The sequence below is a fragment of the Chaetodon trifascialis genome, chromosome 8 (genome assembly GCF_039877785.1).
Source record: "Chaetodon trifascialis isolate fChaTrf1 chromosome 8, fChaTrf1.hap1, whole genome shotgun sequence".
Classification (NCBI taxonomy): Eukaryota; Metazoa; Chordata; class Actinopteri; order Chaetodontiformes; family Chaetodontidae; genus Chaetodon; species Chaetodon trifascialis.
The window spans coordinates 6,206,499-6,233,464 of NC_092063.1; the positions used below are offsets into that span (position 1 = coordinate 6,206,499).

At 45.1% G+C, this 26,966-nt stretch overlaps 3 protein-coding genes across 8 annotated transcripts; 1 reads left to right on the plus strand and 2 right to left on the minus strand.

Moving 5' to 3' along the window:
- The first annotated feature begins 1,346 nt into the window (after nt 1–1,346).
- LOC139334878 (semaphorin-3F-like) lies at nt 1,347–12,019 on the plus strand. The gene is made up of 18 exons (XM_070968120.1): nt 1,347–1,819; nt 3,668–3,804; nt 6,662–6,822; nt 6,918–6,980; nt 7,096–7,215; nt 7,390–7,483; nt 7,589–7,708; nt 7,828–7,973; nt 8,080–8,194; nt 8,284–8,353; nt 8,527–8,671; nt 8,770–8,992; nt 9,078–9,166; nt 9,256–9,297; nt 9,416–9,573; nt 9,663–9,730; nt 9,830–9,957; nt 10,568–12,019. Exons 2-18 carry the CDS (start codon nt 3,693–3,695, stop codon nt 10,943–10,945), a joined length of 2,232 nt encoding a protein of 743 aa, XP_070824221.1. The 5' UTR covers nt 1,347–1,819; nt 3,668–3,692; the 3' UTR covers nt 10,946–12,019.
- Nucleotides 12,020–12,245: 226 nt separating this feature from the next.
- On the minus strand, nt 12,246–16,066 carry wasb (WASP actin nucleation promoting factor b). Of its 2 annotated transcripts, none has more exons than XM_070968121.1 (11): nt 15,868–16,066; nt 15,028–15,168; nt 14,818–14,904; nt 14,590–14,686; nt 14,185–14,214; nt 14,045–14,080; nt 13,718–13,922; nt 13,431–13,609; nt 12,788–13,353; nt 12,578–12,689; nt 12,246–12,479 (listed from the first exon to the last, which is right to left on the minus strand). In XM_070968121.1, the coding sequence occupies exons 1-11, from the start codon at nt 15,967–15,969 to the stop codon at nt 12,421–12,423; spliced, it is 1,614 nt and encodes a 537-aa protein (XP_070824222.1). In that variant the 5' UTR covers nt 15,970–16,066; the 3' UTR covers nt 12,246–12,420. The 2 variants fall into 2 exon arrangements, with proteins under 2 accessions (XP_070824222.1, XP_070824223.1); XM_070968122.1 differs by having other exon boundaries at nt 13,718–13,919; nt 15,868–16,056.
- A 223-nt stretch (nt 16,067–16,289) lies between these two features.
- Nucleotides 16,290–26,216, minus strand: LOC139335400 (sodium-coupled neutral amino acid transporter 3-like). 5 transcript variants are annotated; one of them, XM_070968992.1, is made up of 17 exons: nt 26,090–26,216; nt 24,498–24,626; nt 22,613–22,738; nt 22,375–22,459; nt 22,132–22,247; nt 20,925–20,998; nt 20,730–20,822; nt 20,523–20,604; nt 20,315–20,397; nt 20,090–20,148; nt 19,866–20,003; nt 19,520–19,599; nt 19,187–19,287; nt 18,888–19,012; nt 17,956–18,100; nt 17,754–17,857; nt 16,290–17,643 (listed from the first exon to the last, which is right to left on the minus strand). In XM_070968992.1, exons 3-17 carry the CDS (start codon nt 22,651–22,653, stop codon nt 17,539–17,541), a joined length of 1,431 nt encoding a protein of 476 aa, XP_070825093.1. In that variant the 5' UTR covers nt 22,654–22,738; nt 24,498–24,626; nt 26,090–26,216; the 3' UTR covers nt 16,290–17,538. The 5 variants fall into 5 exon arrangements, with proteins under 5 accessions (XP_070825093.1, XP_070825094.1, XP_070825095.1 ...); XM_070968993.1 differs by lacking the exon at nt 26,090–26,216 and adding an exon at nt 24,837–24,854; XM_070968994.1 differs by lacking the exon at nt 26,090–26,216 and adding an exon at nt 24,779–24,794.
- Between the last annotated feature and the right edge of the window lie 750 nt (nt 26,217–26,966).

Here is a 26,966-nt window from a genome sequence, read left to right on the forward strand (position 1 = left end):
GCCTACAGGGATAAATGTCTACCTTTCATTTGACACTACCTATCCATTAGATGAGGAGATCCTCATGACAGAGCTTTTTGTGGACCAGAAAAACAGACTCAGTGTTTATTTTCTAATCCACGCTGTCTGTCTCCATGAGACAAAACCCATCCATCACGCTGGAGGCCTGTTCGGCCACTATTTCCTGCCCCTTGTGCTCACGTACGCGGAGCAAAAATACCCATTCCAGTGGTGAGCGAAGCACCGCTGCTTCTATCTCGTTAGCGGGCCGAGGCAGCGGTGGGCGCGTGCTGGTGAGATAAGACGGCAGGATGGTACAGTGAGAGGTGACGTTAAAGAGGCGCTTACGAAGCTGTGGGAGCTGGTCACTGGACCGGTGTCCATGGCCAAAGTTGAGTGCTCACGGAAACCTGAACCCGGCACACACTCATGACTCATTTCCTCAGCTGGAAACAGAGTAATGCCTCCTGTGGGGCGGGAAACAAAGACTCCCTCCTGGACCCATCTTGACACACCGCTGCCTGTGCATCATCAACATCTGGCTGATACCCAGCATGAGATAAGGTGCTTTCCGTCTGTGTGAATCAAAGCCAGAAAAGTGCATTAAAGATAAATTCAGAAAGCTCAAATGAAAGCTTTGCGCGGCTTGCCAGGAACTGCCCTCCCGCGTGACCTTTTCCACACTGACACACCACACCGCCTCGTGTGTATTCTGTTTTACTGTCTTTGAGGGCCGTTGCTCACAACACATTCACCCTCTGCTTTTGTGCCTTTTGGTGCGCCATACTGCGTCAGAGCTCACCGCAAAGCCAGTAATGATGAGAGGCGCTCTGAAAGCTGTTTTAATTTCCAGCTCAAGGCTCTGTTAACAGGATGGATGTCCTTTACGTCCAGTCCCCCCCTCTCTGGCTGCTTTGTCACTGTTGTCATGAGCACTGGAGCCAGCCAGAGAGGAATCCCAGGAATCTTTTTTTCGGCTGACCTGCCTCTCATGTAGAACTGAGGAGTAATGGCGGCATTGTCCAAGAAGGCTGCTCTTTAACAGTGAATTTCAGCCCCTGCATCATGTATAAGAATGGTCTGTGACCCTCCCGGAGCATGAGAAAAACATTCAGATAAAACAGCAGCACCGTGCCCATCACCACTGAACTGAATTATTCAGCTTTAATAAACTTTGCCTGGAGAGAACTAGTGAGCTGACACAGACTGATGGCAGTTTACAGTGGAGTGGAGCAGTGTGTTCAACTCACCAGCAGCGACAGGGTTAATCATACCCATATGGTGTACCAAGAGGTTTGGTCCAATGCTGCTGTGGGCCAACAGGAGAGGGAAGGCTGGGTGGGGGCAGAACAGAAGGGAGAGGACAGCGGGGCAGACACTCTCCCAACACCTGCACCTGGTCACTTGATTCGCACTCAAACACCCTCAAACTCCCCGTAAAGGATCCATTTAAAGCGCCAACACCTCGGTCTCATCACGGTGATGTTTGCTGCCATCCGGGCGTAAACTTTTTTGAAGAGAGTGGCGCAAGCGTTCAGGGATCAGCTGCGTCTTTCTTCTTATTTTCAAGGCTTCATGGAAGAAATGCCGTCGGTTAATAGCCACTGATCAGGCGGCGTTTTTTCCTTTTTTTCCCCCCTTTCCTCCTCCAGGGGAATTTTCAAACCTATCGGATTGTTTTATTCCTGCGCAGCGCTGCTCAGGGACATTTTTCCAGTCCGGCTCCGAGGCACAAAACGCGGGGAATGCAGCGGTAACATCCCGCAAGTTTTGGGGATTTCAGAGGCGAAGCGGGCATCGAGAAAGTCAGAATTCAAAGGTAGGACGTTTGACTTGTCTCGGGTTTAACTTTTAACTCGCGTCTGGTTACTCTGTAGCGGAGTCTGAATGGTGGATGACTGAAGTGCACGCATTTGTTCGGGTCCTATTTCTGGATGTTGAGTTCACAGGTAAGTGCGCACTCCTCCGCGGAAAAAAAGAAGTAGGTTATTTGAAATCCTGTAATTATTTCTTTAAAGGGAAACCATGTGTTATTACAGCCGGACTTTAATCTGTCCTGCTGCTACCACCCAGCACGGAAATACTGTCATTGGTACAAATACCACCAAGTACAACCAGGCCATCATACATGGAGCTCCACAGGCACATTGTTATATCTCAGTTCCTGACTGATGGTTTTAGATATGTTCAAGTTATTCTAACGGGAATATTTCCCCTTAGATGCTTCCTCTATGTTCATTTAAATGAAAGTATATTCAATCTAATGTGTAGACATTAATTTGAAATGAAGCCATAGACATTTTGCCATGTCTGACCATCAAAAAATATTCAAATGAAGACTAAAAATGTGTCTGTGGTCTTCATAAACTCATTTTATTCAGATTAACTGACTAATAACATTTTTGGTGACAGTGTATTTATTCATTTATGTATTTTTTTTTTCATACAGTGATCCAGTACCTTTCTGTAGGTGACAAATACCTGTCACACATCATGATGAGATATATGTGTGTGTGTGTGTCCACATCCTTTTGATTGCACATCTCATGTATGCACTGTTAACAGTGAGCAGAGAGTGTTTGATGGGGGGAAAGGAGATCAAGCTTCCCTGGTGAGCAGATATATGGCAACTGTGTGATCATGCCAGGAAGCCTGCGAGGCGTTCCCAGTGGCTTCTGTTTTTAATTTCCAAATGTTCAGCGTGCCAGTCATTTCAGCCTCATCACTTATTTTTAATGGGAACATACTTTTATGTCATGTGTCACACATAAATTAGCGCCGTCTTGCGAAATGTGATGAACATTTTGCGAAATCTCGCTCCTTTTCCACCCTGAATATGTCTCCCTAAAAGCCCTCATTTCAAGGCTTGTACGGTGTGCCACCGGAGGCCGTGGCTACACGGAGGCCACGAGGAAAAGAAAAGCCCGTGGGATGGCTTATAGCCTGAGCAAAGCACACCTTCAGGGAGACAATTTAATGGATGTTGTGGACTCAGCTTTTAGTATTCATAATTTATATGGGATCCTCTCCAGCAAAGTGCAGATGCATAATGAATGCTTGAGTTAAGGTCTAACAGTTAGGCTACGTTTCAACACCCTCTAAACTGTCAGAAATTGTTTCAGCGAGGGCTACCTGTTTCTTTGAACTGTCATGTATTTCACTCGTCAACTCCTGAAAGTATGTCGACGTGCTTTGTTGAAAGACTGAGAGAGAGGCCGAGGGAATCACTGATGGGCCCAGAGACCTTGTTTTTGCTCAGTTTTCGAGGAAAATGTGCATGAAATATAAGTTAAAGAGAATATAATGCGTTTAACAAAATGCACGAGCTGAAGACAAGGAGACTTTAATCTCCCTTTGCAGACTTTTTCCATGTGACTGTGCTTCCAAATAGCATTGTGCAGTCTTAACACATACCTCACTACGTTTACACTTTAAATAAATAATAGGGCTGTCATATTTTCCAGAGCAGGTGTGAAGATTTGGACGTTGTTCTCTCCTGCCAAACTGTACGTCTTGCCTTGGAAGGCTGCAGGCCAAACTTCTGATCAGAGAGATCAGAGAAAGAGAGAGAGAGAGTCTCTTGCCTGTCCTTCCTTCTTTTTCTGTCTCCTATTTCTCATGGGGCACTCTATAATAATAGTTCATTCCTCTTTCTTTTTTCATCCAGATTTAGATCTCTGTGGGCTACCTGCATGACTGTTACCATGACAGCATCTGGAGCCCAGCTCCTCCTGTTGGCCTTATGTGTTTACAGAGGATCGGGCCTGCAGCAGTCTGCGCCGCGGGTTCGCCTCTCCTTTAAAGGTGAGCTCATACAGATTAACTGAAACTCCTCTGACAGCAGGGATTGTCATAATAGTTTCTTTTTACTTGTTTGATTTCACCTACTGATTCACATGCGCACTCTCAGACTCAGGCGCGCAGCCACACCAGCGGTTATGTTTCCTCTTTATACATATGTAAAGGACGTATTTCCTGCCACATGTCAAACAGGGCAACACTGGAAACAAAAGGTGGATATTACGTGTGGTTGGTTACTGGTGGTGCCCTTCGACCAAGTTTCTCCCCACACCCTGAAATCGACACACACTTCAGTCTGACCTGTCAGTTCTTTGCTTTTGATGTCTGACGTGATGACACGAGAAGGAAACGCCTGAAATTTGATCACAGAAGCAAAATGATATTTCAGAACTTTAATGTTTTGGCCGCGAGGTGTGAGTTCAGAACGAGGGTGGTTTAAAGTGGTTTTAAAGCCTTTTTTTGTAGGCATTCAGGATTTTCCCGTGCAGTCTGCTCCTTGTCCTCATTAAGTCTAACAGCAGAGGTTTGTGTTACAAATATGAGGATGACACCTTTGATCAAAACAGTGCTGGATGATTACAGTTATTTCTGCATCCCTATCACGTTATCGCTTCGAGTGCACCTGCACATGTGGAGCTGCACGCTGTCCAACACACACCTGAAGTACCTGTAAGTGAGAATTAGAGGTGTGAATCAGAGTTTAAACATGCTTTCATGTGGAGGTAAGTCCAAATGTTCTGGTCCCAGCATTCGTCTTGTCTTGTTCGACTGCTGTGATTCAATGAGAAACATTTACGATTTTTACATCTGAGTCATATTAGAGGTGAGCTAATCGTGAGATGTGTGGTAACCGGAGTCTACATGCAGCGCTGTTTTGAATTCGACTGATTTTCGAAGACTGAAAACAGCTGTCGACATGCTGTTCGTGGCTGTCGTATACGGCAACAGTTCCATTTGAGGCTCAAGAGAGTAATTGCAGTGCATTTTTATATGACCTTTAGCACTAATCCTCTTTCGGTAAACAGCTTATACACACCAGTGTGTTTTTCTGCAGCAGGGTGCACAAAGCAGTGGTCTGAGCAATTACACAAGTTTGGTCTTGAACTTGATCGCGTTCCTCCCTGCGTAAGATACAGGAATTCACATCTGCGTGGAGCTCCCCGTGACAAATTCATGCACGGGAGCGCCTTCAGAGCAGCTGAGAGGTGTTGAATTGTCAGATTGCCGGTAAGGTTTTGCCGATAAAGCGGCCACATTCACAGACCTCGGTCACCCTTCCCCCTAATACCAAACAAAAAGGAGAAAAGTTGGATTTACTCGCCAACTGTTTTCTGCCACTCCAAGGATTTATTGTTCATTGTTTGTGACACCGAGCCTCTTTGTTCCCAGAGGCGCCTGTGGAGGAGGTTTCGGGGCGGCTGGAGGACATGTGACTGAATGAACCAGCCTGAGTGACACTCTGGGGTACAGGAGGCCTGCAGAGGATAGAGATCTTACATTGTTTCCTCTGTCGCTGGGAGGTTGTGTCAGTTATAGGAACTTCAAAGGGCCTGACTGAGTCTCATTTGATAGAATTAGTCAGCATTGCTAGAGAGCAAAATGTGCAGAGTAATTGAAGCCATGTTTTAGAATCTCATGCCCTCCCAGTGCTGTCACCAGTTTGCTCATACTTGGGATAGGCCTGAGACTAAACAGCAGCGGTCATTAATGCCTTAGTGACAATATGTTGTCAAGTTGTAACATGAGAGCTTATAGTGGCCCCGCCGTAGCTTCATACTATAACTATGTGTCCTTCCTAGTGTTTCCCTATCAGTGTGAGAATGTTGTCAGGGGATAAGTGTTTGCTGAATGTTTACCAGATGATGGCAGTACATTGTTTGCTATTTTTGGAGAATGGAGACATGTATAGGGGTGTGGTGTTTCTACATTTAGCCTGTTCAGTGAGTCCACTATGGCCCAGTGCCGCTTGTTATCCTGTGTTTACCTCTCAGGAACAGAACCGGACCTCGTCCCACCTCTGAGGCTCCATCTCGTGTCATCCGGAGATCCGATTGCGTAGCTTATTTTAGTGGCACCTTGACTGCATCCTGTTAGCATTGACCTCAAAAGGAAGATGGCAGGCACTTTGATGTAAATAAAGATTGCGCTTCCTCCTGAATCCCTGTAAGCCGGCTTCTGAGGGTCCCTGCAAACATTTGTCATTACATAAGCCTGCTGTCTTTAACATGCCTATGTCGTGTCCCAGTGTGAACATATGGTGGCCAATATATGACACATGCCACAGATGTGTGCGAGATCTGCTTTTTTCTATGTGTTTAAAAAGATGCAATGCATGGAGGAATGGAAGCGTCGGCAGGCGGAGTGCAGCACACAGTCCATTTGTCTCGCAGCAGATGAAAATTGTTCAATCAAAGCTTTCAGGAGAACAAAAAAAGGAGAAACATTTTCCACTGCGGCGTGTCTTAACAGGCTACGCTCTGCTTAACACAATCCTGATCTCGAGAATTAGCTCCGAGTTCCACTGACCGTGTCTCCTCAGGGACCCGCTTTTTCGTCTAACTCCACCAGGCGTGTGGCGCCTTAAACTCAATCAGACAGTCAGGACCCATAAAATATTGAGATCTTAAAAGCAAATATGTTTCTTAAAATGCACTAAGTTGAGTTATATTTAATCAGTGACACACATTTTCCAGAAAAGAAGTGAGAAGGGTGTTGTTCAAGGGACCAGAAGTTCATCCAAGTCAGTAATGAAACATGTTAAAGGCATAAAGGGAGTAATGTGGGTGGATTTTGAGAGGTAACCTTTGCTCCCCCTGCTGTTGGGGTTTTTTTTAACAAAGCTGGAACATTTTTCACACAGAGCTGATGGACACGAGGGCAGCGAGACCCTTCAGTTTCTCCTTCAACACCAGCGACTACCGCATCCTCCTGATGGATCAGGATCAGGGCCGGCTGTACCTGGGCAGCCGGGAGTACCTGGTGGCTCTGGACATGCACAATGTCAACAAGGAGCCCCTCATAGTGCGTACAAACTCCCCCGGCTTGCTTTATTTATTATTGTTTAGCTTTACATGCAATGATCCTGAATGATTTTTGGATGTCTCACAAAAATACAGATCCACTGGCCAGCGTCTGCTAAGAGAAAGGGAGAATGTCAGATGACTGGAAAGGGAAGACAGGTGAGATCATTTATTTACATCCTGCTCTTAGAAAAATGGCAGGCTTCTGCTTTCAAGACGGGACAATGACGATGACGGTGTTTGAATTCCTTTTGTCTTACTCCTCTTTGTGCAGGGCGAATGCGCCAACTTCGTGCGGTTGATAGAGCCGTGGAACCGCACCCACCTCTACACCTGTGGAACGGGGGCGTACCAGCCTATCTGCACATTCATCAACAGAGGCTGGAGGGCAGAGGTGAACACAGAGACGTTTACAGTTCCCCAAGTGGGATTTGCTGCAAAACTGCCCCAGCAGCGGGCCTGGAAAGCGTTGTCCTGCTAAATATTTCAGGACTACAAACTGGGACAGTGATTTGTTTATGATTTTCCCCATGCTCCCCTGTGACGTCCCTGTGTTCTCCCCCCGCAGGACTACCTGTTTAGGCTGGTCCCCGGGTATGTGGATTCGGGGAAGGGAAAATGTTCCTATGATCCCAAACAGGAGAACATTGCAGTTCTGATCAGTAAGATATGCTTCATGTATAGGCTGTTTTTAATTTATCAAATTCCTTACGTTTCTGGAGTCTCACCCCCCCCCCCCCCACTTGCTTATTATCTCCTCTCTGCAGATGGTAACCTATATGCAGGGGTCCATATTGACTTCATGAGTACAGATGCTGCTCTGTTTAGGACCATGGGAGGAAGAACCGCAATCAGAACAGAGCAGTATGACTCCAGGTGGCTCAACGGTGAGTAAGTGTGGGTGTGAGGAGGTAAATGTTTCTGATTACAGGTTACGGTTCCTCTCTTTTTATTTGACAACCACTTGCCTCAATCCTCTCTCTGCTTATCTGTTTTTATCCTCTAGAGCCGGTGTTTGTTCAGATCCAGCAGATCCCTGACAGCGCAGAAAGGAACGACGACAAACTTTACTTCTTTTTCCGTGAGAAGAGTCTGGACTCGAGCGGCGGGGCGAGCCCCAGCGTTTTAGCCAGGGTGGGAAGAGTGTGCCTGGTGAGCCGAACCACAACATATATGCAGCGAAAATACATGCAGCTTACCTTGTATCATGAAGCACGTTGCAAGTATTGAGCCATGACCTAATTTCCTTCCTGTCTAGAATGATGAAGGAGGGCAGAAGTCCCTGGTGAACCGCTGGACGACGTTCCTGAAGGCCCGCCTTATCTGCTCAGTGATAGGAGAAGATGGAGTGGAGACGCGATTTGATGAACTACGTGAGGCCACAATAAAAGAAGCACTATTTTAAAACTGATTGCATTTTAATTGCAGGTGTGATATTGATTTTGTTTCGCTCCTCTTCCAGGGGATGTGTTCATTCAGCCCACACAGGATGAGCGAAACCCTATGGTGTACGCTCTCTTCACTACAGCAGGGTGAGTTGTTTTTGCAGGCTTGGTTGATGAATTCACGCCTTGCCCAACCTCATCTAACATGTTTTTTTTTTCTTCACACATTTTTGTGGACAATTCATGCTTTAATTTAAGGGCTTGGTTGCAAACTGCCTCCTGCTTCTACCTCTTACCTTAATTGTCTGTTTCTGCTCAAGCTCTGTATTCAAGGGCTCAGCAGTCTGCGTGTACTCAATGGCTGATATTCGCAATGTCTTCAATGGACCATTTGCGCACAAACATGGCCATAATTACCAATGGACAGAGTACAATGGCAAGATTCCCTACCCACGGCCTGGAACGGTACGTTTCCGTTATATTATCATCGAAATCTGCATCAACAGAACGTTAACAAATGATTAAAAGAAACACAAAAACGCCTCCTCTGTCTTCCCATCCAGTGTCCAGGAGGAACCTTCACTCCAGGGATCCGTTCCTCCAAGAACTTTTCAGACGAGGCTGTGAATTTCATCAGAGCCCATCCCCTCATGTTCCATCCCGTTTATCCTATCCATCGCCGCCCCCTGGTGGTGAGAACAGGCGTGGACTACCGCTTCACAGCAATGGTGGTGGATCAGGTGGACGCTGTGGACGGACGCTACGAGGTGCTCTTCCTGGGGACAGGTGAGGCACCTGCTGGGCTGATGGCGCGTGTCCGGCCGGAGGATTAGTTTGGCATGAATATGAATATATTTTCTCTCCTTTCTAGATCGAGGCACTGTACAAAAAGTTATAGTTTTGCCAAAGGACCCAACGAGCATGGAGGAACTGACACTAGAGGAAGTGGAGGTTTTCCGGGTACGTCTCAATGAGTGGTCCTCAAAAGACAAATATACTCTAACCTCAAAGATGAAGTCTTTATCTTGTTGCTATTTATTGATTTGCAGACCCGAGCTCCAATCAAAACAATGAAGATATCCTCCAAAAGAGTAAGCTCATTCCTCTCAAAGACAAATGTGACTTGGTGACACACACTTCAGTGCTTCTACCACAGCGGGTCCCTCACAGCCACACTGAGTACAGTTTGTTTTGCTTGTCTGACCACAGCAACAGCTGTACGTGTCTTCAGACGCGGGGCTGACCCAGGTGTCGCTGCACCGCTGTGGTGTGTACGGCAGGGCCTGCTCTGACTGCTGTCTGGCTCGAGACCCCTACTGCGCCTGGGATGGAGAGAGCTGCTCTGCCTTCACCCCGTCCACCAAGAGGTCGGGGGGCGTCTCGTATCTTCACAGCGCTCTGTTTCCAGACCGTAAAGCCACCGTGCGTTAATTCTTAACTCTGATCTGTGTCTCAGGAGGAGCAGGCGACAGGATGTTAAACACGGTGACCCTCTGAGGCAGTGCAGAGGCTTTAATGCTAAAGGTGCGGCGACTTTTTTGTGTTTTTAAAAATCATGCACACTTTTTGAATTGAGTTTGCTTTGAGCAGTTGTCACCGTTTCTCCTCTCTGTGTCTGTGTAGTGGAGAAACGTCTGAGGGAAACGGTGCAGTTCGGGGTGGAGGGCAGCAGTACCTTCTTGGAGTGTCAGCCTCGCTCTCCCCAGGCCACCGTCAAGTGGCTGTTCCAGAGGGAAGGAAAGAGGAAACTGGTGAGGAGCAGGGCTGCAACCAGCCATTATTTTCACTGTCGCTTATTTTCTGGATTGATCTTTTAGTTGTTTGGTCAATAAAATGTTAGAAAATGGTGAAAGATGTCGATCAATGTTTCCCAAAGCTCAAGATGATTTCCTCAATGACAATCCAAAGACGTTTATAGAGGAGTGAAGAAACCAGAAAATATTCACATTTAAGAAGCTGCAATCAGATTTTTTTTCCTTCATACCCAATCATGATGCTGTCACCTGTTACCAGTGAACCTGTTTACCTGTGGAATGTTCCAAACAGGTGTTTTTGGAGCGTTCCACATCTTTCCCAGTCTTTAGTTGCTCCTGTCCCGACATGTTTGAAACGTGTTGCTGCATCAGATTCAGAATAAGCAGATATTTACAAAAATCAGTGAAGTTGATGAGGTCAAACATTGAATATATTGTCTTTGTGCTGTTTTCAATTGAGAATATGTTTTAAAAAATGTTATGTTATTGTGTTGTATTTATGTTTTTTATGTTTAGAAACATCAAGCTCTTTATAATCTGTACAGAAATTCGGATAAATTGGTTCCTTGTTTTAGACTTTCCTCCTTTTTTATTGTTTTTTCTGCAGCTCAACCGTGTGGGAGGTATTCTGAAGACCAACCACGGTATCCTCCTGAAGTCCCTCAACCAATCAGACGCGGGGCTCTACCACTGCCTCGCCACTGAGAACAACTTTAAACACACGGTGGCCCGTGTGGCGCTGCGCATCCTGGATCGAGACATCGTTTTAGCTCTCACTGCTCAGGATGAGGACGAAGAGCCCAAAACTCGCCAAGCGGGACCTTATGCGCAGCCGTCCCTCGTCTCCACGCCCTTCCCACCTGAGATCAGACTGATTAACCAGTACTGCCAGTCCTACTGGGAGCAGCTCAGCCCCAAACAGCAGCAGCAGCGCAAACGCACCAGCCGCAGGCACACAGAGAGCCAGGACCAAGGCCTCGGCTAGAGGACGGGAGCCACGCTGTCCAGCACTGGCCTGTCTGGACTTTATGGTGGACTTAAATGTTTGACAAGCATGCTCGTGTGTCACCGGCATTCGTTCGGCAGGTGATGCTGTCGTGCTGTCGTTAAAGTACCATACTGGTGGTTTTGCAAGCGCCAGCATAGAAAATACAAATGGTGGCTATTTTACATCACTTGTGACCACTTCCCCAAACATAACGTACATTTTTAGAATGATTTTCTCTCTTTCGGGTATCAGTTCGTGTTAGTTTGACATTTAGGTCAACTTACAGACTATTGATCAACTGTGTGAGGGACTGTTTTAACACTTCTTTGTGGTGGTCGGTTCAGGTGCTTGTGGGAAACCCCAGCATCTCTGACTTGAGAATCACCGGGGAGGATAAGTGTTTTTAGTTTCCAAAAAACATGGCTTGTGATATCAGAGGTTTTCAGCTGCTGATTCTTAAAGGTCAGGTTTATCGAACGCACCAACAAATAAGAGTTTCAAAGACACCTGTAGACCGGTCGTTGTGATGGATCACATATTTCAAACTGGTTATTTTGGGAATTGGTAGACTGTGATGTAAAGTATACAGCGTGGAGTCAACAGGCAAAACCACAGACATGGTATTTTTAAGTATCTTGAAACAGAAATGTAATATATTGATTGTGAATATAATATATATGGTTATGATATGGTCATTGGATTACTCTTGTATGAAGATAACAATGAATGCATTATGTTGCATGCATATCTGTCGCTGTTTGTTGCAAGTTGTACATTTTACTGTCGTTCTGTTTTCAGCCTTGGTGTGTAATGATGTTCGTAAGGTGTAATGTGTTGTGCTAAGCTAATTCCATTGGATGATGTCATGTAATGGCCTCCCTTACTGTCCTGTGCTCTAGTGACCTACATTATGTGAGTGTTGAAGATACGTATAGCGTACAGTGTTCTTCCAGTTATGCACTTTGTCGGTGGTGGTGTTCGAGGGAATTGGGGATCTTTGCACAAATGTATGAGAAAATGATACAGGAACATAATGTGTTTTTTTTTGTTTTTTTTAATGTACAGTATGTTATAAAAACGGGAATGAAACTGGCTCAGATTTAGTATTGATTGTTGGTGTTCTGTCTTATGCTGTATTTACAGACTTTTAAAATGGCTCTTTTTAATGGAAGCGCAAGGAACAAGATATTTCCCAGCCAGAGCCGCCATTCACCTTCATTGTGAGTAACACAGTGCTACGTGCTGTCATGCTGATGAATCCTACACTGGAAATGTTCGAACAAATATATAAACATTGCAGAATTCTCTTAAACTTGTTTTCTTTCACTTTGGAGTCCTTTTATACTGAATTGTTTCTTTATTTAATCGTCCACACAGTTTCTGTCACGTACAAGTTCCAGTTTGAAGTTATTTCGTCTAACAACATGTAACAGCGTTGCAAATGAGAGATTTGAAACTAAAATGAGTTCAACTCAGTCGTCCCACTCGTCGTCATCATCGTCTTCATCCCCACCCTCGTCTTCACTTTCATCTGAAAGAGAGGACAAATTTAAGCATGAGGCTTTTTTTTTGGCCTTTTTGGTTCAACTGGCCCTTCATGTGGCATTTAATTAATGTCCTAATATTTACCAGAGGAATGGATGACTTTACTCCTCTTCTGCATCACCATCATGAGAGCACCGACGATGCCCTCTCCTGACTCTGGTGTTGAAGGTGGAGCTGCATCAGGAGTGTCTGTCACCTGTAACACAAAGCGGGACAGGAGGACAGCAGCTGAACGTTCATCTCTGCTAGAAATGTCTGCAGTGAGATGTCTGTGAGAACAGGAAGTCGCTTTACATTTCTGAGCTTCTTTCCCAGTCGGATCTGATCCAGCAGAGCTCCTCTGCCTTCTCCCTGTCCAAAGGATGGAGTGACAGGTGGTGGGCCACTGGAGAGAGGAGGAGGGGGTGGGAAATCTGAGGAAATAGAGGTTTGGGGGGGTGGAGGAGGAGGAGGGGGTGGAGGAGGAGGTGGAGCGCCTCCTCCGCCTCCTCTGCTGGGTGTAGATGGGACAGGAGGAGGTGGGAAATCCACTGAGCGTTGTTGGCTGGACGGCGGCGGGGGAGGAGGCAAGCCGTGGGAGGAGGACTTTGAGGGTGGCGGTGAGGAGAAATGAGAGGATGCAGAGTGTGCTGGTGGTGGTGGTGGTGGAGGACCGCCCCTGCTTGTTGGAGGAGGTGGGGGCGGCACGCCTCCACGTGCTGCATGGGGTGCTGGACTCCCTCGCTGTGACTGGGCTGGGATAGGAGGCAGAGGGCCAGAGCGGCCTCGAGGAGGTGGAGGGGTCGGAGCAGAGTGACCGGAGCCCGGCACAGGAGGCAGAGGCCCTTGTCTGCCAGGTGGAGGTGGTGGAGGTCCAGCAGCTAGAATGCAACAAGATACGCATGAGAACGCAAGCTTCGGACCATTACCTTAGCCTGTGGGGCGCAGTGAGCCTTACCTCCTTTGTTCACCTCCCTTTTGACCGCCTCCATGCCTCCGGACTGCTCGATGACATTATAGATGAGCTGGGAGACATTTTCATCCCTCATCTCATCTGCGCTGATCCCAGCCTGGGAGAGCAGCTTCGACAGGTCAGGGTCAAGGTTGTTGGGATCCCAGCCGACGTGAGTAACATGCCTGACAGTGATACAGTTGCACGGTTTTAGGAATATTGCAAAGCAGCATCCTCTCTGGATGTTACCCAGAAATCACTTTCACGACACATTCATCGGCAGGAACACTCACTTAAATCCGCTGGGGGCTCCTATGTCTGCTTTGGAGAGTTTGGGCCCCTTTTTCTTGCTCTTATCCTTCTTATCCTTCTTTCCTTTGCTGCTCAGAACTGAGGGAGCAGAAGGTGAAGGCATCGAGCGGTAGCGTGAGGACTGGATATCTGGGTTTTGGATGTCAACTGTGGCCATGTGGAAAGAACCAGGGCTGCCAGATGCTGCTTTTGCGGGAGATATGGAGCACATGCAGGGTGGTTTGCTGTCACTATTTCATTTCAGGCATCAATGGTGGCAGCAAAAGTTACATTAGAGACATGCTGAAGTGAAGTGAAGAGTTACGCACCTTTTTCAGGTGGGACTGGGGGCAGGGAGCCTCTGTCTACAGTGACAGGAAACAGGAAGAAGAAGTACATACTCTTAGTTTTATAGCTTGCTTCATATGTAAATGAAAACATGCACTCTTGAAGTTTATTGCTATCTTACCACTGTGCGGCAGGGGGCGCTGTTTCTTGTCTGTCAATAACAAGGAGGCAGAGAAACCATTTTGCGTCACATTACCGCACCACTATACAATATTTACTCAGGTGGAATACCATTGAAGCAATGACTGACAGTTCAAAGGAGGATGTAAGAAATCATTTGGCTCTTATGATTTATGCATCAACGCCTGAGAATTTATCAGAACTTCTGCTGAAAAGTTGCTCACTTGTTAATTTGTATAATTATTTGTTTCACTGTTTTTCATCCACAGCAGCAACATATTAGCCCAAGAGCACAAAGAAAAACATACTGTAGCAGCAACTATGGCTATGAGTCATGGCATTTAAAAAAATCATCTTCCCTAATTCTAAAAACAAACATCAGCGTCGGCCCTGTGACCTCACTGACCTTGACGGTTTTGTCTTTGGTTGAGTTTCTCCTCGATGGCTTTTTTGAAGGCTTCTGCTTCCTGTTGCGTGGCGAAGTTCAGTCCCACCTGACACTCCTGCATGGAAAGGAAGGAATCCCATGAAACATGCTTTGTGGCCTGCTGATGGCGTGAGCACGAATGATTGCAGGGCTTCAATTTGACAATGACTCAGGCTGCAGGAGGATGTCAAATGAGGGTTGACTTACATCTGCAGTGAAGGTATGAAAGAACGGCTGTGGCGAGGAGTAAACGATTTGGATGTAGAGCTCCTGCTCCCACACCAGCCTCGCTGTCTGTGGAAAAGCATAGTAGTCACAGTAACTTTTCAGTCCACCAGGCTACAATGATTAGATCATCTAAAACCTACATATCCTTGTATTTAGGCTGTAATTTGGTGTAATGGCAGCAGTGTCTACCTTCAAATCAAACATCCGTATGAAGTAGGAGCGCTGAGGGTTGTCTTTGACGAAGCAGACCACTCCGGTGTGCTGCAAGCTCCACATGGATGGACTGTGAGGCAGAGCCATGAAGAGCTGAGCCACTGCGGTGGCCACGGACTGAACACAGACAGCACAAGCATTGAAAACAGGTCAGTACTGATAGGACACTTGAGAGCATTTTATTACAGTTCACATGCAAATTTGCAGCTTTGTGGTTGGGATACACTTCCTTGTCTGCTTTCATTTGTTCAGATAACATTTTGAAGTGATGTGACGCTCTTAATCTTCCACTTCAGGTATAAAGTCGCTAAAATGTGTGGCTGCTGGTGTTGTTGTTATGCCAGTCTGACACTACTGTCTTTTTTATGTAGCCTGAGTAAGCCCACACTTTGAGTCAGCGCAGCAATAGACTCTAATTCTGACACCAGAGGAAGAGACGGTTCAGCCACCATTTCCTGTTACAGCTACCTCCTTTCTGATGACTTAATGCAAGCAGTTCATTTTAAGCTAGATTTACATCAACAAGACGTAGATTCATTTGAAGAAAATCTATTTCCAAACACGACTGGAGTTCACATTTCTCTGAATATATAAAACTAATAAAAATCAGCCCAGAAACGCTGAACGTACAATGAAACACCTCAAGTCAGGCTTCAGCTATCATCTGCAATTCAGGGCATGTTTAACCAACAAATTCTTGAGGGCTTTCACTTTTACGATAAACGCTTCCATCAGAAAGGATACAAGGCGGAACAAATACAGCAGGGTCTCATCCTCACAGAGGGCAACCCCCTCCCTGGTCAGCTCAGAACTTACAGCACACCTTCTGCCCAGCAGCTCCTCCAGCTTCTCATTCTCCTGTGGGCTCAGCAGAGAGCTCCGGACGCCCTCCACTTTAGCTTTAGATCCACGGCTCATGGTCCCCTGCTGAATCTCCCAGTCTATGTTAAATTACTGTAACGGCATTTGAAGAAGCACCGTCGCTGCAGTCAGAATACTAAGCCCCACAGTCAAGGAAGTTTCTCTTCTCTCTTCTGTGCACGCTCAAAGCAGGAAACGGCCAACCACACTTCTCTAACCCCCACTTTTCTTCTTTCTCTCAGACGCAGAGCACAGATGAATGTGTTACTTCTGTTTGAGGCAGTGCACTGTTGCTCTCCTCCTGCTGTGAGTACTTTCATTTTACAGCCACACGGTGCGCTCGGCATTTTTGCTCAGATTAAAACAGAACACCTCCGTACAAATGAAAGACATACTTTATTGACATTCAAATTAATTTAAAAATGTACAAAGTCAAGAGATCTTTTTGTCATATTTTCAAGACAAAAAAAAAAAAGACTCCATTCATTTTAACTTAAAAACCATAGGTCGTTATTCACCGTACTGAACAGTTTCTGGGACTGCTAAGACAAACACAGCATTTTTAACACTGCATTTTCTTTATGTACAATTTTGAATTAGCCTTTGCCGAACTTGGTAAAAAACAAAAAAATGTGTTACACCATATTTTAATGTGACACAATAGTTAAATTCTTTGGTTTGCAGCGAAGGATGTCTTCAGGAATACATAAAAACTTGTAAAAATTGTACAAACCACGTGTCTGTGTGTGTTGTCTCACATGATTGTCAGTAACTGTCTGTTCGACCTTCATGGATAGCAGCTGAACATCGCAAATTGCACCGTATCTGTCTGGATTATTTAGAAAAGGTGACCTTGGACTCAGTTTCAAAGATCACCACAAGTGAGAAGATAGCTCAACAAAATACATTAAAATCACATTAATTAAAGGTATTAATTAACACTCCATGTAAAACTCATTGAAAATTGTGTTTTATTAGCTTCGACGGTTAGTGCGGACGTGCAGACTAACCCTCGCTGATCATGTTTAGCTGAATCTGTGAGGTTCAGGGACATTTGGACGACACCAGCAGTGTAAATAGTGTAAAGAAACAGCGACTGATGTATGAAGAGACCAAAATGTTTTTCTGTCTGATAAAAAGCAAACAATTGCCTGACAACACTATCAAATTTCTGTCCTGTAAAATCTGAGATGTAGGGAAGTAGACTGGCAGGATTTTGGCAGTGACTGAGCTATTCCACAGTGCACATCCACACTCTAAAACGGGCTTTCCATTTGAGTCATGCTGTTCCCATTCATCTCTCTGCTGTCTTTTGAATTTCTACACATGCCTCCACACAGCTCCTTGCCGCGAGGCGGGGACATAGGTTTAATTCAGCCAGAACACATTGCTTTGTGTTCTGTCTTCTCTCCTCCATTACAGGGCCTTTTGTCTGCCAAATAACATGTCAAAACGCTTTCTTTTTTTGTATTTGTTGCAAGCGAAGGTTCTTCACATATCCTTCATCTGTGCAGCCAAACTTTCCTGTTTGGATTTGGCTGAGAACGCGCAGATCGGGGGTAATTTAATGACAGGGAGAGCTTTGGTTGGCATCCTGTTCGGAGCATCTCTGTGCGGTCACGGCGGCTAGTGTGCGCCTCCGCTTCGAGACTCCCCAGACACCCAGTCAATGATGATAAATGACAAACTCATGACCATGAAGATGAATCCCAGTGCGGCAAAGCATGCGGCCTGCAGGAGGAGGAGGAGGAAAGAGAACAACATCTGGATCAACGACACGTTCCAAAACTACATGGAAATTTAAATGACCAAGATAGCATCCAGAAGGAACTGAGCTTTACCTGAATCTTGGGTCTGGACAGCAAAGGCTCCTGGTCTTCGGGAACGATCCGGATGTAGAAGATCCCAGGCAAGATGAAGATGAGGCTGGGGGCAGATGTGGCTCCTGAAGATGAAGGATGAGAATGGAGAAGATGGTTACAGAGCAGAAGATACAGGTCGCATGACAAAAGAAAAAACCTCCTCTCCCCCGTGTGAACGTACCAATGAGGCCAAAGATGTCGCGGATGGAGGGCACGAAGATAACAAGTACGTTGACGAAGAAGATGAGACAAAACGCAATGCCGATGTGTACGGCCCAGCGGAAAGGCTTGTCAGGGAACAAGATCTGGAGCAAGGCCCTGCGGATCTGCAGAGGGATGGAAAGAAAGTGGCAGAAAGTCATTGACAGAACTGTGTAAAAGTAAAGGTTGATGCTGTTTATCAGCACTGGTAACATTAAAGTGTTATAGAAGTGCTGCTGAGGAGATGCTGGTAAAGCCACTGAGCTCCTACTCAACTGCAACAAGCTGACATTTTAGCAGCTTTGATACGATGTGGAGTGAGACCAGAAGTGTAAGGCACTTCATAGTTTCGGCCTACAGAGACGCTCAGCAGCAGCGTTCTGCTCTCTGTCCACTACGTCAATAATAAAGGAACAGTTCGAGATTTGGGAAATGTGCTCATTTGCTTTCTTGGAGGCAGTTAGATGAGAAGTTAATACTGCTCTCACGCCTGCTGGTTCAGCATGAGCCAGCAGTTGGTTAACCTAGCTCAGCATAATGACTGGAAACAGCTGGCCTGACTCTGTCTAAAGTCTGCCAGGGCCTGGAGGGGAGAACCAGGAAGTCCCTGCTCACGGTAAATAATCTGGCACATAACCCCATCGTAAAACCACAGATTCACATTTAGGAAGCTGGAACCTTTAAAAAAAAAGTTAACAACTAACTGATCATCAAAAATAGCTGATCAGTTTTCTATGTCTCGACAAATCAGTTATTCAAGTGATCATTTCAGCTCTGCATTCTTTAAATCTCCTCTTCCTTGTCTCTTATTTTTAGAGATTTTATCTGAAGCTACTTATCTTACGTAAAATCTGTTGAATTTGAATGAGTGGAAAGTACCAGGAAACCATGAGAAATGTTTGCTGTCATTACCGGGAAAAGAACCACGGGGACGGTCAGAGTGACGGCCACCAGCACAGCCAGACGCACGCAGAGAACCATGACATCCAGGGGGTCCACTCGACTGTAGGTGTGCAACAGCTCTGACTCCACAGCACCTGCCCACAGAGAGGCACACACACTTTGACGTATCTCACGTGGCCTAGCCCCTCATTCACAACACAGGAAAATGCATCTGGGCTCTGGGCACAAGTGAGTCATTCATTGGAAACTTGTGCCGTTCACAGCAGAACAAGGTGACCTTTGACTCTCAGAGGTAAAGAGCATCTTACCATAAAAGGTGAGGTAACCGAAAAGAGCAGTTAGCAGGTACATGACAAACATGGCCAGGATGGAGACGTTGGCAACAGCCTGCATACGTTTCTTGGTGGCACTAGTGTGAAAAAAGCAGAAAAACAACATTAATTCTGCTACTTCAAAGTGTGCCAACAAGTTAACCAGTTTCACTGCATACTGTGGTATGAAAATTGGTGGTTATCATAATGTGCATGTTTCCTTAACTACGTTTCAAGATGTTTCTTCAACCAAGAAACCCCAACCCTGCTGCCATTCATGTCACCAATAATAATAATAACAACAGTAATAACTGCGTCTTTCTCACTTACTCTCGCAGCTCGGTGTAGATGGGCAGCACCTCTGGGTGGCACACAAAAGCGAAGGCCAGAATTGGGATGGTGTACGCAGTCTAAAAGCACACAAAGCACAGCAAAGGTCAGTGAGAAAAGCAACCAAACACTGCACAAAGAGGACCGAACAGCATTTCAAGTCGAGTGCAGGACGTATTTAAATACTTGTTTCATGCCCGACGATGCTGTTGACATAACGCGCCTTAACGCTGTTGACACAACGCACACTGGCGCAGAACATGTGGCGGTGAATCTGCTGCGCTAACCAAATAACGAATACGCAGCTGACAATCCAGGAAACTGTTACAAATGCTTTTCCTCTAACCTGAGAGTTGACTGTGAACAGTTTGGCCTCGCAGAAGTCGTCCGTCTCATTCATGACAGGGTGGTAATCAGCAATGGAAGTCATGTTATGATGATCGTCTTCCAGTGGACACGGGATGTTGAATTTCTTGTAGATAACCTGCCGAGACAAAACCCGTTGACTAATAAATAAATATCCAACAGAGGAACAGTTCGTGGGATTGTACGCAGCCAGTTCAGACTCACCGAAATTAGGAAAAACACCATGCAGGAGAGGGAGAAGCCACTTGTGTAGCCTAAGTAACCTGCGTGGCAACGACAGTAACATGAGATATGACTTATAGTCTGAGACAGATGCCGTGAGTGATGATTGATTGCACGGGACGTGAAAGCAAACTCAACAGAAACAGGTCGTGGACACATGATGCACATGAGATTTAAAGAAAGAAAACAACAGAATGAGAAACATACCAAGTTGTTTCATGAGTGCTAGAGGCAGGATGATGAGTGCGCTAACAATGATGATCAAGTAGTTTCCATTCAGGAACCACTCTCTACGAGACAGATGGACAAACAGATGGGAAACAAAATCAATACACCACAAAAAAAAAAAATGATAAAAGAAACTAAAACTACTGTTACACATAAACCATTGTCAGGATATCACTTTCACACTCACCCTGTGTTTTCATGTTTACTGAGGAAAGCCTGAATAACCAGCGGGAGCTCAGACTTGACGATGAAGAGGTAGCTGGACATTGCTGAAAGGAAGCCAAAATTTGTTTTGTGCTGTTTGCTTATGTACATTTAATCCTTCTAGATGCAAATGCTTTCACCCACAGGCATCAGACACAAACAGTAAGAAGAGGAAAGGGGATGACAATACCTCCAATGTTGTGTACTGTAATAATACACGCGGCAAGCATTTTTCCCGGGGGCCCAAAAGCCCGGTTTCCAAGCTGCTCATAAGCTCTTATCCCTGAAAAAACACCAATATTACAAGTATATGAACACGATGATCTGTGAATGCAGAATTAACCCTGTGGCCATGTCATGTGTGTTGAGTCTGGCTCCGGCTTACCGACGACTCCGGCACTTTTCAGCAGGAGATGAATTGAGTATGCAGACAGGATGGCAATGCACACCAACAGGATTCTGGGGCAGACAAGAGAAAGAGCCTCACAAATGATTCTTCTGAGAGTTAAATTTTAGTAAGTTTAATAAGCATTTTCTTTGAGAACTTCTGTTAAAGATCAACCCTTGTGATTGTTGTCTTTTTTCCCCACAAACACACAAGTGAGTTTGGCTTTGAGAGACGGACTCTCATGCCACCGTCCACCTCCCCCCAGCCGGCCACACAGCGCTGATCCAGGCAGGCGTGTCTTGGATCTGATCACTACGGGCTATTTTTAACCACTCAAATCTGATTTAGAGAAACTGCGCGTGTATGAGCTCTAATGTACATTCTGACAGATCAGGTTTGGTTCTCCTGCGGTACTCTGGGTGTTAAATGTCCGGCTCACACAGGTAGAGAGACAGAAACGCATGCATGCTGAGGCACAGAGCCCATCCCCCGCACCACCACCACGCATACCTGTCCAAACACAAGTACACACACACACACAGTGAGATGATACACACACGTGCCTGTGGCTCTACGTCTATCCTTATAAGGACCCTCTATTGACTATATCCAATCTGCATCCACTAACCAGTCCATGATTAGCTGTAATTTCTTTATTCAGCAGTATGTAGCTAAAAGACTAGCAAAAAATATGAAATGGCCGACATTTACACTAAAAGAAGTAAAATAAGTGTAATAAATATAAGTATATAATACAGCAATTATCTACTTAAAAGCTATGTCAAAATAAAGGACTGAATGATGAAAGGATTTGTTTTAAGAGACGGCATTAAGAAAAAGCTGCCTGAACAAGTGAGAACCGGCTGAAATGACTTCAGTTGGCAAAAATCTTGTCTGTCTACAACTCGTAAACTCACACACACACACACACACACACACACACACACGCACACACACACACGTGTGCACGACGAACAAGCCCACTCTATTCTTGTAACCTCAGTGAGCTTGCATATGTGGCTTCACCCAAATACTAAATATAAATCACAAGGAGCTCAAATCAGTGTACTTTTGTTGCACAAGTTGGGACCATGTTACAGCTAAAGCACAGCTGCCAGCAAAAACATTCACACGCTGATGGATACAGCCAGGCGCGAAGTTGTTTAGTCAAAATTGTGACTGTGTGTTTGGCTTGCTTACTCACATAAAAAGAATGATTCCGGTGTTGGACATCGCAAACGCCAGTCCCAGAATTCCACTGCCCATTATGGCGTTACTGAGGTTAAAGATGGACATGCCAAATGAAGTCTTTCCTTCAAACTGTAGTGGAAAGACAACAGAGGGTGTCACACAGACATGAACTCAAATCAGCATCAATTGTATTTACCGCATCTCATTTTACGACAGCGAATCAATCTGACTTTCATGGCTGGACAAAAGCACTCACATCTGTGAAGTGCATTTCTTTCTTGCCACCGGTTTTATGTGGGAGAAACTCCTCGTGTTCAGCCATGGCGTCCGGCGCGTCAAACCTACGATGGGGGGAAAAAATGGTAAGACTTGGAGAAAACAGGCACAAGGAGGTGGATAACCTTCAGAATAACTGACATTTGAAGCAGCATTTTAGTTCCCACCTTTGCTGTGATATGCTGTGTCTGCATCAGCGATTCATTTGTGAGTCTTACCCGTCATCCCTGCTGTGTCCATTCATCTTCTGAAGCTCCATTCTGGCTGCTGCAGTTGTGACTTGAGAGACTTTGGAGATCTACTTTTGCTGGATTGAGAGAGACCCTCTTCAAACTTTGACCTGGCTGTAAAAGTAAAGAGAATATAATTGTTTAAGTCATGCTAAGCTTATGCGCCGAAAACGAAACGTGGCCCTTATCTTTGCAGAAGAAGGTTTGTAGTCACACACGGCATTCCAGCAAACCTCCTGCGCTAATCTTGTCAACTTTCCTGAGAAGAAAGGTGGCCCAGCGCGAGTCTTAAATGCTTTAACGTACCTTTTCTATGCATCACCTTTTTGGTCTGCCGGGACGCTGAAGGTGAATTGGGATGTTTTTGATACTTTGTGTGTAAAAGCATTGGCTCTGGTCTATGATACAGTAAATATAGAGTAATATTACCGTGGCAGACTGCCAATGGAGATTAAATAATATCAGCCTTTTAAAGGTGAACATACTAGTTATTTGTGCTTGAACCGAAGGAAGCTTCAAGAAACAAGGAAAATAAGTAATACAAACAGAAAATGCTATGTGGCTTCAAAAGGGCAGACCTATTTATAAAGTCTTGAGACACATACCACTGTAATTTTTCAGCTTGCCAAGGACAACAAGAATGTTGCTTTTTCTGCTCTGTTTCTCTTTCTGGTCGATGCAAAAATCCTCTGGCGAGGCTTTACTTTAGAGTCCTGCTCCCTTCTTTAGATGCGAGGACACAAAAACAGAGCGAACACATTGCTGTGGTAGTTCATGCAACAAAATTCCAACAAAAGGGGACACTTTTGCTCGGGACACATGTCCATTTAAAGCTCGTTGTTGTCAGAGGAGTTACGTTGCTCTAATCTGTTGTGGACCACACAAAGCTGGCATGGACGGCCTCTGGGAATGAGCGCAGGTCTGTTCTCCTGCCACGGGGTCATGGGATACTTCCCTTCTCTATGGGTCAGGCAGCCCTCAGGATTTTCACATCTGACCCCCAAGAGCACACTCGCACTAGATTGTGTCATTCCTTAAGAGTTTCACACAAAACTGGAATTTTTTATATTCCTACACTCATCAGCGAAAAGGCCTGCTGATGTACGATAATCAATACTGACTGGAGGTTGATGGAAGTGAGCCACAGAGATAAACAAAGGGTTTTTGTGTACATGGTGGTATTTAGTCTAAATACAGGGTAGCCTTTTCCCTGCGTACTGGCCTCAGGTCAAGTCTGGTTAGAGTAACTTTCTTCTACATACCCGGTGACTTTCCCATGGCCCATGGCCAACGCACATGGCCGACAAAGCTGTCTTTATCGTTCAACTTTCAGAAAAAGACAGTTTTGTCAAACTAGTTGCCACATCCACATTGTGAGAGGCAGATTTTACAATTGGGCAATGCTTTGCATTTTCATGTGGGGGGAGATAAAGGAACTAGACGAACCTGGTTAACTAGAAGCATGTTCCACGTTTCATATTTAATTGGTTGCAGGGGCAGCTCGTACAAGAGCGGAAACAGCAAAAAGGTGGAAAAAAGGTAATTTAAAGAAAAAAAGTGCTCCTGCACTTTCCAACTATTTATACAGCCATCTCTCCAAACTACCTCCCCCATGCCCTTTACAATGTGCTGTAATTGTAAAATATATTTAGATATTACATCCAGTAATCTATACAATAACATAGCTGATAAACAACACATTTAAGTGAAACACAGCAGATCTCACAGTAGCCTTTCTATCCAGCAAAGCGCACCACATGGCTTTTGTCTGACGCAAGACCAGCTCACTATTGACAGTTAGCCCTTCCCTTCTCTTCCTTAACATCTAAAACACAGGGACACACACTCACTCACACATTTTCCAGCAACTTACCCTGGTGGTCAAGTACAAGGCTGGTTTTCTTCTCTGAATACTGACAGAATAAATCCTTGTGCAAGCTCACTCAGTTTTCTCTTGCAATGTTTATATATAGCTTTGTTCTTAGGAGTCTCTCCAAAGCTCCTTGGTAGTGAAGAGGGGAGAGAGTGAGAGAGATTAGAGGCTGGGAGGGAGTGAGTGAGCGAGCAGGAAATGGGAACACCCATACTTAACCCTTTGTTAAACCAGTTACAGGTAGTATCACAGTTGCAAAGAGACTGGAGGGAACCACTCACCAGGTGTTTGCGCTGAAAAGGTGTCAACACTGGCATCTAAACAAAGGAAAGGGATTACCTGTAGTTTTCAGACACGTCTGCTGTTCAAAGCTACAGGTAATCCCTGGAAACCATCCAATCAACAGGGTTGCTGGTGCTCGTACTGGAGAATAATTACCATGCCATTAAAGACTATGCAAGTAGAAAGGGGGGGGCGCAATGGGTGTCATCTCAGGGGGGTTTTGTTACAGCATGGGCAGATACTCGCTGACAGTTTGCATCCTGCTGGAAGTCACAGTGATGGTAATTAGCTTAGGAGATAAGTGCTTTTTTAAGATTGCCCACATGTGATTGTGCTTAGGAGTGGAAACATTGTGCACGCTTGTGAGTTATCATGTGCTTGAGCTAATGCAAGGAGTAAGACCCGAACTGAGAAACGAAAAGGTCACGCAAGCAACATTAGTAGTTGGCCAAAACCTTCAGTTGGTTGATAAAGTTCAACCTAATTGAGATAGGGGTTGGCCCGCACACCCGAGAAACACCCACATTTTCTTTATCTCACCAGGACACAGAGTGTTTACTTGAAAATGGGTCTTTCTGTTGTGTAAAGATCATAACGGATACAGACTGTAGATTTTTTCACACCTTTTAGAGAATTTTAGGGTTATTTTGAGAAAGCTGTACATCCCACTGAAAGAAAAACAAAGACATAATTTCCACATTTCAATAATTTTTCATGCAAAAGGTTTTTTGGAGCCATTTGCAAGCAAAATATCAGAATTGTGGTCTGTGCGGATTAGGTGAATCTGAATAATCAAAAGATTAATGGCTACCTCAGTCATCTTAAATGACATTAGTGACAGTGTCAGTCAAACGAGTGATATGGAAAAGTCTGGACAAAGCAGCTCAAGTGTAAAATTACAAACCTGTGCAAAATATAGTTCATCAGGAGACATTTTGTCTCAATAAAACCATGCATCCGACATCTCGTGTTATTTTAGTACGAAAAACTCATGACAGCATTTGGAGCCAAGAAGATCTCCCATTTCAGTGAGTCATTTAAAATCCCACCTCTGTGCTGTGCATACTGCCAGCATGTCACAAAAGGGACAGGCTGCGAGTGACAGCACAAATATATCTTCAGCCGAAAAGTTAAGCAGAAAGCAGCTGAAAAGAAGCTGATCCCTTCTCCTACCGTCAATATTTACATTATCAGTGTAGACAATGCTAACAAGTTTCAAGTATCCCTCCACGTGCTTGAATGGGAAATTGTGTCGTGGCCCAAATGCTGCTGAAGCTTTGCAGGCCTGGAGGCCCTCTGCTGCTACTCACCTCAAATAGCTGCCGGACAGGGATGTCTTCAGTCTAGACGGAAGTAATAGGGTAAAAGTCAAAACTTGTCACCCGACTCACTCCAAAAATCAGCTTTTCAAAGTCATGAAGTTCTCTTCAGCTGTAGGAGGACAGAGAAAAATGGGGGAAGGAGGAGGGTAATGATTGCGCGCGTTAAGAAGCATCCTGCCACGTCACAAGACAAGCCACTCCCTGTTCCTGCACACTGTCCAGGCCACACTTGGTGCTGCTACTTTATGAAACACTGTAATATTTGGACACTGTCAGCGTTGATTCTTCTGTCACCTCAGGAGCTTTCTGGAACATTCAAGCAGTATTTCTGATGAAATGTCAGCCTAAAGCTGGGAGATAAAAACTTCATTCTGCTTCTCTGCTTACTGGCCTATATTACAGTGCTGTGGCTGTGCAGCTGGTGGTGCCAGTAAAAGGGCAGCTGTGGAAAGTTTCTTTTCATTTCTTCTCTGAGCCTTAGCTTTGTGTCATCAGCTCACTACCATTGCCATCTAGTGGGCACAAATAGCATGATGGAAAAAGAAATCTGACCCAGTACTTTGTACTAATAACACTGACTTCTGTGGCCTTCAGAATCCATGAACTAACCTACACATACACAGGCCACTTTCATACTTCTTGTACAGTGTGACATTATTATTTTAATCATTATTTAATCTGACAGTTACTTCCGCTATTACTGATTAATCGTTAATCTGGAAAATGTCAGAAGCTAGTGGAAAATGCACACAAAGCCCCAAAGTGGCATCCTCAACGTGCTTGTTTTATAACAATCAGCTAAAAACTCTAAGATATTCAATTTCAAATTATATAAAATGGAGAAAAGTAGCATATTTGTCATATT